Source organism: Phlebotomus papatasi, chromosome 1, assembly GCF_024763615.1.
Source record: "Phlebotomus papatasi isolate M1 chromosome 1, Ppap_2.1, whole genome shotgun sequence".
Taxonomy (NCBI): domain Eukaryota; kingdom Metazoa; phylum Arthropoda; class Insecta; order Diptera; family Psychodidae; genus Phlebotomus; species Phlebotomus papatasi.
The window spans coordinates 75,574,985-75,588,045 of NC_077222.1; the positions used below are offsets into that span (position 1 = coordinate 75,574,985).

Genomic DNA, 13,061 nt, shown 5'->3' on the forward strand with positions numbered 1-13,061 from the left:
TATATACAAAGTTTGGTTCCAATATGACGAGGTATGGTTTTTACCTGAGACTATAGAAACTGATACTGCAGAGAATCACAGCTAAATTACTATGGTTGTAACAGATTTTTTTGTTTATCTCAGATTAATTTTATCTAGATTTTGTAGACTCATTTTTTTAAGATTAAAATATAGATTTTGTGTTATTATCAATAATTTCTCAACATATTTTTTCCACCAGAGATATATATTTTTTCCTTTGGAATTCATGATGTAAAATAATGCTGCACACATTGAAAATCGAAATGTGAGCTTTAGTATGTACTTGAGCTTAAGCTATCCACATTTTCCAGTGGGGTAGTGAATATCACCATTTTGCTATCAAAAAAGCATATCCTTCCGATTTTATGGTCCTATGGTCATTGCCTCTTGCTTTCTGCTTCACATAACTATTATGTTTGAGTGGTGGATGGAAAACTGTAAAAAATGTGGAATTTTCTCTTGTGTCTCTACTTTCATTTTGACAGTGCCTAGTTGAGGGGATTTGGTCGTGTTTCTGCAAAATATCAAGCATCAAGTACTTCTCATCTTCTGCCTCAAACATTACCCCATTAGTCTGGGGATTTTATAGAGTTTCTCAGATTCACTGTTGTTGAGGCTGAAGCTTGGCCAGATTTTCAACCATTGTCCTTTATTCGCGCATTGTGGAGTTCTCTTGTACATTTGAACCCATCGACTATTTGCACTCGTTTGAAGCTATGAAAGTCGATAGAAATCAAGGGAGTTTTTCACCCTTTCTCTGAGTTAGTTAAGGTTGTGCAAGGGTTAGTAAGGAGAATAAAACTATTCACACCATTTCTACACTGTGTTTTTTCTGCAAACTAGCATCACACATTTAATGCTTCTATGAACATGGAAAAACCAAAAGTTTGTGTAGATTGGTGGAGAGAAAAGTGGTTATAAATTTTTTGTATTTATCACCTTCATGTTCTGCACGACAAAGTAGATTGTAAAATGCGTAGGCAAATTGGGAAGAATTTAGAAAATTATTTGAAGTATTGGCGATCATCTTCCCTAGGAGACAAAAGAACAAACTTCTCACTTTAGGAGCCATTTTTGACTTTCTTTTTTATCCATTTTACTTTTACAATAAAAGGGATCGTGTGGGGGTGGGGTTGGGTGTGGGTGAGAAATAATATAAAATGACTGTAAAATGTACATTGGCGTTCGCCTTACTTCAACTCGCTCTTCCGTAGGTTTCACCCGAAAAAATATGACGCTATCGAAGTCGGGACAAAAGGGTCTATTTTTCCATCCATTTCACCCACTGGGGGGTTGGAAAAAGAAAACCATCGTATTGGCAAGTGCGTTCTTATTTATGCGTGAACCAATACTCACACGCACTTCTAAAAGGGAAATCTTCCTCGGGCATACAAAACTTGAGATTTGTATCGATTCCAAGAGACAGATTTATGTTTGTGTTCCTCCCATTCTCAAATTGGAGATGAGGTTTTATTTTACCAGAAATTTCTCGGAAGTCCTCCAAGAAATGGGATAAAATGGAGCAAGAAAAAAAATTGGAAGAATCAAAATTAAAGATCAACCATAAAATTTCAGAGACCCCAACTCATTCCTCTTCTTCCTCATTCCATCACCTCATTCCAGAATGTTGATCTTCACACTGTGATATAATTTTGCTCCACTGAGAAATAAACTGTGAAAAATTGTTGTTTTGCAAATGAAAATGCAATTTGATGAATTTAAGTAATTCTCTGTCTGGGCCATAAATTAAACACTTTCATGATCACTTTGAAACATTCTTTCAATTAGGCAAAGTAATGCAATTATACGAGTAATTAAATGGTAAAGCAATCAATTTGTTTGACAAGTTGCTCTTCAATTTCTGTCACGTTCCACAATTTCAAAAGGGATGAGGAATAGCAAGCAAATTTCTATGGTACACAAATCTACCCCACATAATGAGTTTTACTTTTTTTTAAATGAACATCAAATAAAATTTGTTCGTAGAAAGTTAAATTTGTGAGAACTAATTTAGAAACTCAGTGTTAAGTATCTTAGTGTTTAGGATTCGTAATACACCCAGCGAAATTTAATTAAGAAGTTTGCATAAAATGGGTGGTGTGGGTCGTGTGTAGATCCGATCAGCCTAAAATTTGTTTTTTTTGTATAATATAGGTCTTAGTGTTTATTCGTAACAACGAAATTTAATTTTTGCTATAGATCCGTAGCCTAAAATTTTTTTGAGCTATAGTAGTGAGCGGCTCACTACCATAGAAAAGTTGTTATATAGACCTATATTATACAAAAAAAATTTAGGCTGATCGGATCTACACACGACCCACACCACCCATTTTATGCAAACTTCTTAATTAAATTTCGCTGGGTGTACTTGTGCGTAGGTTAAATTGTAAATTAATTAATATTTATACAAAAAACCTTTAATATCAATATTTTTCTGATAGTAGATAGTAATATTTTGGTGGGTGCAGATATCGTGTACTTTGGAGAATGTTTTAAAAGTACATTTCGCTACAAATTTTGCATATTAAGAGATACTTTATTTTTTTTAAGTTACCTAAACAAAAATTTAATTCGGTTCATTTCAATTTTAATTTGTGAGATAGTGCGATGGGCATTATGCAAAATGTTTGATAAAGAGAAGGGTGTGAATTTAATTTCATAAGATATTCCTGAAGTAAGAAGTGTGACAGTTACATAAAGTTCTAACTTGAATTACTGCTCAAATTTGATTATGCTGAGCAAATTTCATATTTACTGCTTCTCTGTACTTGCTAGAGGATGTAAAAAATGAATCTTTTTTACTAGAGTTTGAGTCGATCTCTACAAACCCAGGATCTTCTGCTCATCATAAATCGAGATTCTCGTGCAGAAACAATTCTTGTGAGAATATTTAAAGACTTCGACCACCGAAGTATTTCGTTTTTGGATATATTTTAGAGGTTGTTTAGACGGATATTTCGTTCATATAAGAAAATGTGGTTGAATCATTCCTAATGCCTTCGGCACAATTTTTAAGTTCGGTATAATTTCATTTCATTTCATTTCATTTTATTAAGGGGTTTTCGTCATTGTTGGCGATTCCCCTGGTATAATTTCATGAAATCAAAATTCGCGTCCCTTTCTTTCTCAAAAGATTTGCACATTCTATCTCATTCTTTCGCTATCAAAAATGGATTGAACTGAATATAATTTGGTATGATGTTCAAAATAAGAAGAACGCAAAGCTTTTAAGAAAGAAAGGGATATAAATTTTGACTTTATGAAATGTTAAAATGATGTACCGGTGCCATAATAACGACTTTTATAGGTCAAAGGTTAAAAAATTCTAAATAGTGTATTTCTGAGTTGAATAAATCATAGGTATGTCTCGACGCATCGGAAAGGTTATGAAATTTCGATGGTGAATCGATAAGTATTTTTTGCTCGAAAATCCACAATATTAAATAGAGTATGTCGCAAATCATGGGACGCTTCACCACCATTTTTTAAGAGAATTTAACATCAAATGCTAACCGATTTCAATTCAGCTGAAAATATTAGTATTTTAATTTGAATTCTGCTAACCCTAACCGAAAATCCGCAAGGCAGTGCCATTTCTATACATTTGGTTAGCACTTTTTGTTCGGCGACTGCTGATCGGTCAACACATTTGTGCTGATTTTTTTCAGCTAACTGTGCTCGCTGGGCTTATCCAATAATATAATTTCATCTATTTTAACGATTTTGACCGTCGATTTCAGTTTCGTTCACGCATTCTTTTGTTCTTAAAATTACCTCACGATCAAATTTGCGAGTATTTTGAGTTGTAAGTATTTAAAGACTTCACATACCATAAGCTTAAATATCTATAGGCTTATAAGAAAGAAAAGACAGCAAGAATATAGAGAGAATTTTTTTTTGCAAAAAAAACTATTTGCAAACGAGTGTGAAAGAAAAAATGATAGAGACTGTTGAACACACAAAAATTACATTTGGAGCCTGCTATCATCGAGAGCTTTAATTTCAATTTTCTCCAGCGCAGACAAGAGACACACACCTAAAGAACGTGGAGGATTTCTGTGTAAATTAATTTCCATCACACGATGGGTGCTCCACTCCAACGGACTCCTTAACCCCACCTCGAGAAATGCACGGAAGAATATCAAGCATGACATTAATAAGAATTCTCTGGTGGTGGTGAAGTAGCAGGTATCTTCCATCCTTTCTTCCTATCAACCCCCTGGGCGGACGATGTTTGTAATCCGGAAATTAGCCCACATTCGGAGCTCTGAGTACTGTTGAAATGAAAAATGTTTATTGTGATGTTCCCAAGAAATGCATTCCAAACCCAAACTCATTCCACGTTCATCCACCATCCACTCAGTAAGTAAAACGGAGCAAAATAATAGAGGAAAATATATTTATATTTTCCACTAGCTGAATTTTAATTTCGGTAAGAAGAAAATAACAAAAAGTAGAAAAAAAATGAATTTACTGGAAAGCATCGTCGCTTGTGATAGAAACTGACGTATTTTTCAGGACACGATGATTCCAGGTATGGTTAGGCATGGTTTCTAAAAGTAACACCGTTAAATGTAGGAAATTAATTTTTTCAAATTATCAAACAAAATTGAAAATTGCAAAAATATGGATAAAATAGTTGTTGATACAAGCAACGGCATATATAGACTCGCTCTCTTCTTGATGATTCTTTCGTTATGAGCCCTTTTACACTAGTAACATCAGAACATATAAAAATGATTTTATTTAATGCGCAGAAAATATCTTAATTTTTTGTGTACTTGTGTACTTAAAGTGTAATAAAACATGAGAGGAAAGTTTTTGAACATCAAAAGGTTTTTATGAATTTTATTTGTATATAAATGGCAAGAAGTGTTAAATTATATTAATTCGTATAAATATCAATAAAATTGTATTTAAAAATTGTTATAGCAATAGTGTATGAAAATTTTACAAAAGAAAATTTCGAACTGAGAAACAATTTATTAAAGTATGACAATTATTCGGGCTGCAGGCCTAAAGTTTAGCCATATGGTTCAATTTCTCCAATTTATTATCAGATAGGATTTTTGAGAAAATTAAATCAATTATTAAGAAATTAAGGCCGAATAATCCATTAAAATTTGAAAAGCTGCTAAAATCACTTTTTATTTAAGATTTTTAGATATTAGGGAAATGCTTTCAAGACGATTACAATCTGAAACTCGGATTAAGAACCGGTATTTGAGGTCAATAATTTATCATTTAATATGTTTTTCTTTTGTAAGTTTAATTCTTATTTTCATAAGTTTTATATATTCGATTTGAAATGTTTGAGTTGCTGTACTTAAATTTAGAAAATTAAATTTTTTATGAATCTAAAGAGGTTTTTACGTGTTTGGATTCGCATGTGTAGATGTAATATATTTTTCAAAAGGGTTCTTGTGCAGCTCTTGTATTTTGCAAGTTACGTTTGATTACACATATTTTCTATAGTAATGTATTATAAACGAAGTAAGATTGAAGCATAAACTTTCAATAAATAAATAAATAAACAAATAAATAAATAAATAAAACGAAAATTTTCAAAATTAATAGGAACTAACGAAATGTATGATTGCTTTTTAAGTGAAACTATTATCTTTTTATATTGCTAAAATGAAATTTGTAATTGCGTTTGTATGAAAAGTGGAAAAATAACTAAATAAAGAATTCTATTATTTTTTATTAGTGAGTAAGTATAAAGGAGTAATAAAATGTTTATAGTAGTCTTAATTCTTTTGTTGACCCCTACAGTGGAATTAGAATTAGTCCTTAAGCCATATCATTAGGTGTTTTTTTGCCTTTACTGGCACATTATTTGTATTTTTCTTTCTAAAGCGAATACATTAAAAGATGCTTAATATTCATGACTGTGGAATAAAGCTTAATCATTCACATGATTTCCCAACGATTTTACCTGAAACACTCATAATTAATTCATATGAAATTGTGGAGTGTGTCAGAAACATTCAATATTTCACATACTTCTTCCTTGTTAACATGTATTTCTGTCTTTGCAGATCTTCCAAGGGATGGACCTCACATTAAGGGAGAGGAAGAGCGTCAATACCAAGTGGGAGATACATTGAAGCTGAATTGCACTTCGGGGAAATCTCATCCCTTTTCGCTTCTAGAGTGGTTCATCAATGACGAACAGGTATCACAGTCAGAATCAATAAAGCTTTCGACCCCTACGGGACAATTAATAATTGCATAAATTATTCAATTTGAGAGATTTCTCATATGCAATTTGCATAAATGTTCGCCGTATAATTTTCACATTTGTGGGATTGCGTGGTGTGTGTATGAAAGGTAGAAAAGAGTGGGCGGGAGTGGGAAAAAAGCTAATGTGCTTTTAATGCTTCCATCATGGCTTTTCACATTATTATTGTTATTATTTTTATTATTACAACATACAATTCTGCAAAATTGTCCCGTCCGTGACATTTGAATGGATACCACGGAGCTTTCTAGATTTTAAATTCAATGTGCATACCCGTGTATTTTGGCCACCCACCTTCATTTATTGCACATGAAATTAAATGTATATTTTCTATTGTGCTTTTTTTCTGCACACGAGAGCTTTATTGAAGGTAAATTTTATTAGAGAACTCTAAAAAAGCAATTATACTATGCTTTTTTTTACAACTTTGCGAGATTCAATTAATGGTTTTAGTTTGCTTGCAGAAATTACTGTACTAATTTCTCGAAGCTATAAAAATTCATGAAGTTCATTGTAGTATAATTCACTGCTTTTAAGTTTGGTATTCATTGAATAAAAGAGAAATTTCCTATGCCAAAAAATATGAAGAAAAATAAGTGTAAAAATGTATAAGATTTTCAGTATTTAACTATACAACATGAACTTCAATTACTTTATAGTAATATTTTACGGGTAATTTAAGGGCAAAATTTCATGACGTTTTTCTGTCTCATGAGTTTTTGTACTCATTTGACAAATGTCATTTTAATTTCACAATTTTATTGTTAAATTTGCCCTTTTCATTAGACTCCCGTAACCATTCTCTTTTTCCACTCTATAATACGACATTTCCTCACATAAAATGTTCCCATGATGAAAATTCATGTTGTATGAGACCGAAAATTGTGCTTTCGTTGTAGAGGACAATCATGTGAACTGGGTGTAATTAATCATGGTGAATTAATACTCCTTTGTATTGAATGAAAAGGTGACTCTCCTCGTAGATTTTTTGATGGAAATGTAATTAATACAGTGGAGGTTTAATTTATATTGTGACGACAAATAATTATGGAAAGAGAACAATGAAGGAGGAATATATTTATACAACACATAATATTAATTTTCAATGAGCGTATGAAGCTTTTTGTGTGCTTTCATTTGGGTTTTCGTACTAAACAAACCCATCAATCGATATATTGTATTTCTCGCCTTGTCTCTTATCAAAATTATCTTATGAGGCATTTTGTGTGCTCTACCTTATTCTATGTTTTTGGTCGGAACACACTTTGTACAAGGAGCAACGTTATAAGTAATCAATGCTTTTCTTAACCATCCAGCTAACGATCCGATATTAAAGAAAATGTTCATTATAATTTTCCAAAAAATTTGTGATCATTGGATATTATTTTATTAAATCGATGTTTCTAAGAATTTTGTTTCTAGATATTTTTCTAATAGAGTTTTACGGGTTTCAGACTTCAATGCCCAACGCACAATAACTTTTGTTTAGTAAACATGTTTTTAACATTTGAATGAGAGTGAGCGAGATCTAGATATAGTCATTTCGCTCACTCTCACAGACAATTTTGAAAACATGTTTACAAACAAAAGTTATTGTGCACTAGGCATAAGTTTAGCCCGGTAACTCAAATTCCGAAATTCAAAATAACAAACAATTTTATTGGGTTTAAAAGATCTAGTTATTTATTTAGCCTTAATCGCCCTGATCATTTATCCAATCTGAAGTCAAAATTTTCCAAAAAAACATAGCTTCAAAAAAAATGAGATAAGTTAACCCTTAAAGGATCGTTGGGTCTTTGGTGATACAAAAATTTTATTTTTTTCCTACGGCTATCTAAAGTTACGTTTTTCTCTAAAAAGTCAGAAAGTTATTTTTTCTGACTCTCAATTTTTCATCCTCTTGTCCTTAAAGGAGCCAAACTTGAGGTCTAAAGGGCACGTTAAATCGCAAAAAAGCATGTCGTAAAACCTAACTCCAAAATTTTGGTATCCTTTATTAAACTTTGAGTAATTGTCATTTCTAAATGAAACTTCAAAAGTAAATAGGTGTTGCGATCGGTGGCAGCCAATATCCCGAAAGCCAAAATGCCGAACGCCAAAATCCCGAAAAGGCCAAAATCCCGAAAGTCAAAATCCCGAAAGCCAAAATCCCGAAAGCCAAAATCCCGAATTTTTAAAATTCTGAAAGGGATGAAATTATATGGAGGAAAATGTTTAGAATAATTTTCCAAGACACAGAAGATTTCCCTTTGCCTCCAGCAAGCGCGAGTGAAATCGTGGGAGTAGCTATGACACATTTAAGAATTCGGGATTTTGGCTTTCGGGATTTTGGCCCATTCGGGATTTTGGCTTTCGGGATTTTGGCCTTCGGGATTTTGGCTTTTGGGATTTTGGCTTTCGGGATTTTGACCGGGACCCGTTGCGACATTTTTCAGCTCCTTTTGCCCTAAAACTTTAAATTTAAATTTCATCTAACATAGAAAAAATATTTTATAAAATTGTTCATAAATGTTTGTGAATTCCTACTAGGGACATACGAAATGTTTGTAAATCGTGTAACCCACAAAAATGTTAGTGAAAGTTTGTACTTTGTCACAAACATTGTTCGTAACATGATAACTTAACGAACACTTTTTGTTGTTTTACAAACATTTATTCGTACGCTTCTCTTTATCTGACTAAACTTTATTAACAAATTACAAAATTTTATGAACATTATTTTGTGTGTCTACGAACATTTACGAACAAAAGTTTGTAAAAGATCAAAAAAAAGCTCATTAAGCGTTAACGAACAACGTATGTTAGAAAGCACAAATATTTACGATCATTTTAGTAAAGTAATATGATTTACTAGCATTTCGTAAGTCCCTAGTAGAAATTCACTAAACACAACATTTACGAACAATTTTACGAAATGTTTTCTTCTGTATAGCAAAGAAACTAGCAAATGGAACTACTTAATGCTTCTTATGAGTTCACTCTTTATTTGACCAATCTTGTTTTTAGTATTATTATTATTATTATTATTGTAGACGAGCTTTTTGCCATGTATTTTGCCTTTTCACATATTTTAGCTGAGTTTCTTTTTTTGGGGCTGGTTATTTTCTCTGTAGTGTTTCTGAAAACGTACACAATACATCATTATTTGTCTAGTAATGGTGCTACCTATAAATCAAGATTTCAAACCTTAAAGGCAATTTAATTCAGCTATGGTGAGACATTTGGGAGATAGTCGCGTGTTTTGAAGATATTAAAAGGCTCTCGCACATGAATTTCAATGTGTGCCATCAGATATCGAAATAATACTGATAATTTAGACTTCAACTTGTGGCTATTAAGAGACAAAAGAATTTAAGATTAGAATTCATTTACTCCATGCTGTTTCTATAGGTGATCAATGGAGATAAATAGTTTCCAAAGACATGCGCATTCTTTCATGAGCATTGTTCGTCGAAGAACAAGCAAAACATTCGGAGATCCTTTCCCTTAATAGAAAAGCAATTTATATGGAAAATTTTCTCAATTTGGAAAATTTAATCCTCACTTTACACTCACCATATGCCTCAATAGTGAAAATTCCTTCTTGGTTGAATTTATTGAGAGATGCATTATTTCATTTCAATTGGATAAGTTTAATTCTTCACATTTTCATATAAGGATTTCGAGGAGATTTTCGCCTTTTGTTGTGTTTCACTTAAGTTACATGAACTAAAACAAAATTCAATTGAATTTGTATGGATATGAGAGAGAGAGTTCCTTTTAATTAGCATAATTTCTCTTTAGCCTTCAGACCACATTTCAAAAGATTGACATACAAAAGGAGGGAAATCGCTGCTGGAGATTTCATTTCAGAATTACCATATTACCCTTCGTCTTCTATTATTTTCTTGAGGAATTTTCCTCTGTATAACACAGCATATGTATGATTTCACACTTCACTTGTGCCTGCTTCACGGAAAATGTGGAGAAAATTGAGGGAACTTGAAATTGTTAGGCAATTAGTTATTAAGTTCCTAATGTTTGGAAAATTATAAACATGAATTGCCAAAGGCAAGCTTTTGTAAATATTTAATTTTTTTATTCCTCAATTTTATGTAGTTAACATGTGTTATAAATCAAGGAATGCAAAAAATAAAATTTTGAAATGTATAATGATTTTGTAGTCCATAAACAATTAAAATCTTTAAATACAATTTCTTTTAATTTGTGAGGTTTTACCGGGTTTTACCTTTTTGGCATGCTGCCTTGAGTGATTAGACGTGTATTGTAGCTAAACTCTTAGTGGACATTTTTTATTGCAATTAGTTTGGCTTAGAAAATTTATTACGAATAAATCATGTGGATAATTTGGTATTAAAAACACCTAGTAAAATAATTAAGTAAAATGTTGGGCAGGTGAAAGAAAAAAATCATTTCACAATCGCTGAGAAATTGAGTCAAAGCTCGAGAGTAGTTTTCTGAACTTTTATTGCTGATTTTTTTGTGTTTTGAAGACTTCTCTTGTAAATCACGCAATCACGCACTTCCACATTTTCGATGGTTGAACAAATATGACCCTTTATTGTGAGGAAATGACTCACCATGGGTCTCAAGAGGCCACTTTGGCGAGTCTGCCTACCCTTTGAATTTTGAATCCATTAAGAATGTGAGTAGCGTCGATCTTGATGGTGTATCAATCAAAATTACGTCAAAATAGGTATTATTCAATTACAAAACACTCGAAATACCATTGAGGCTTGTGAGCTTTTTTCCAGCCCCACCCACAAGATAAGAAACCCTTAGCAAATGGCGGAGAAAATAGGTTTGTGTGGCATCATAATTTACGTGTGAGTGGCTTTTGGAGGTTTTTAGACGTTTTTGGGAGTGGGATTTCTGAGAGAGGAAAAAATATCGTGTGTGTGTGTACCTATTCGGCACACGGAATCCACAGTCAGACAATCTTACTTCCTGTTGTGGCATCACAAGGGAAAATCACATTATCGGTCGTGCTAGTTCACCTCCATTTTGAGATTATCATGCGCTATCATCATCCATCCGCTTGACATATGTTTCCTTGTCATCATAAAACGTGAGTTTGCGACGTTCTATGGATGGACGATGTAGGGTAGAGTAAGCCCTTTTCGCCACCTTAAGGTTTTGTACCCTTGTAATTCTTACAATTTTTGTCGAAATAAAAAGAAATTTTCTGTACAAGTGCTTTGAAGCATTGTCTCTCTAATGAACCAGGAGACTATCCGGGAATTTTTGGGCATCTAGTTGAAAAAATGCATTTCCTGCAACAATGCATGTTTCAGTACTTTTCGCCACTTTGTAAACACTTTTTCGCCACTGTGTAAGCACTTTTCCGCCACTTGTTTTTAATTGATTTTTAAGAAACAGCAGCTTTCGAAAACCCGCAAAAGTACATTGCACAGTACTTTTCTTATTTAACACCTATATTAGACAATTATTAGAGTATTTCGAATGATTTTTTGCACATTTTTTGTTTGCGACAAAAATCAATTGACAATTACGTCTGTTTCAACTAAATTCCGCGAGGTGCGCCACTTGTAAAATACTTGGAAAAATGAGTGGCGAAAAGTACTTACACAACCGAAAAAAGTAAGCCCTATTTCACCACATCCGTATTTCTTTATTTTTTTGGAAAACATTATTAAATAATGATATTAGAGCGAAGCTTAGTTAATAACAAAGTGACTTTCAGTGAAAAAATATCGAATACTGTACTGCAAAAACATAAAATATTGCAAGAAAATTTGTCTGAGCGTTGACAAGTTTATTAAGAACTCCATATTTTTTTGGTGACTGTTCACCTTGTCGACAATTTCTTCAATTAACTTGCAAATAATCTAGTCGGTGGAGCACCAGTTATGGTTTTCTGATCCGTTGGACTAGAGGTTACGAAGTATTAGTCATTTCGTAGTTTCATGAGCTCATAATTCCCTGAAAAAGTGATTTTATTTGTAGGTGGCGAAAAAGTGCTTACTGGCGAAAAAGTACTGACTCTACCCTATATAGGGGGTGGAAAAACCTTCCTAAAAGTTTTTGTTTACATGTTGGGAACTACTTTCTTAATTTAGCTGTAAATGCTTTAAAAACGTTGCAAAGTAGTAGAATTTTTTTGCCTCTCTCCAATCTTCTGGATGATTTGGAAACTGGATGATTTGAGTCATGAAAACTGGATGATTTGAGTGTTTTAGAGAAATTAGCTCTAAAAAACGCACATCTTAACTAATTGAAGAAAGAATTAACTTATTATTTAAAAGGCTTTGAATGCAATTCCTTAAACCGGTTAAGAGTTAGTAAAATGAAGTTCAAATAAATTTAACACGAAAGTTAATTCTATTGCTTCTACATTATTTTCAGAAAATTTTTCGGTGATCTGTAAATCTGATCAAATCAGTTATAAACTGGTATAAATATAATACTATAAAAAAGATCTCACAGGATAGCTTTTATTAATGAGTTCGATTTCTAAAGAACTTTGTTCATTTAGACTAATAATATGAAATTAACTTTGGAAAAACTAAAATATGAGTTCTTCATTATCTCTTTTAGTTTAGGCGCTAGGTGAGAAAATATAAAAATTTTTTGAAACTCTTTTTGCTTCTAAAATTCACATTTTTAGTTTTTTTAATTTTTTAAATAAAATATACAAAGTAGAATGACATATCTTTCAGTAAAAAATAAATTTATTTTAGTCAGATAACTTTGAATCGGTATTTTTATGGAAATTGGAAATGAGTTTTTTTTTTGCACAAATATTTTTTGTTGCTTTTTCTCTGACCTGTCATAC

General features: G+C 32.3%; 1 protein-coding gene across 1 annotated transcript in view; it reads left to right on the plus strand.

The window, feature by feature from the left end:
* The window catches only part of LOC129803700 (uncharacterized), a 60,392-nt gene that overhangs the window by 34,185 nt on the left and 13,146 nt on the right, over positions 1 to 13,061 (plus strand). The window contains exon 5 of the mRNA XM_055850457.1: positions 6,063 to 6,199. Within this exon, the coding sequence (XP_055706432.1) occupies positions 6,063 to 6,199 (137 nt within the window). The remainder of the gene's footprint in view (positions 1 to 6,062; positions 6,200 to 13,061) is intronic.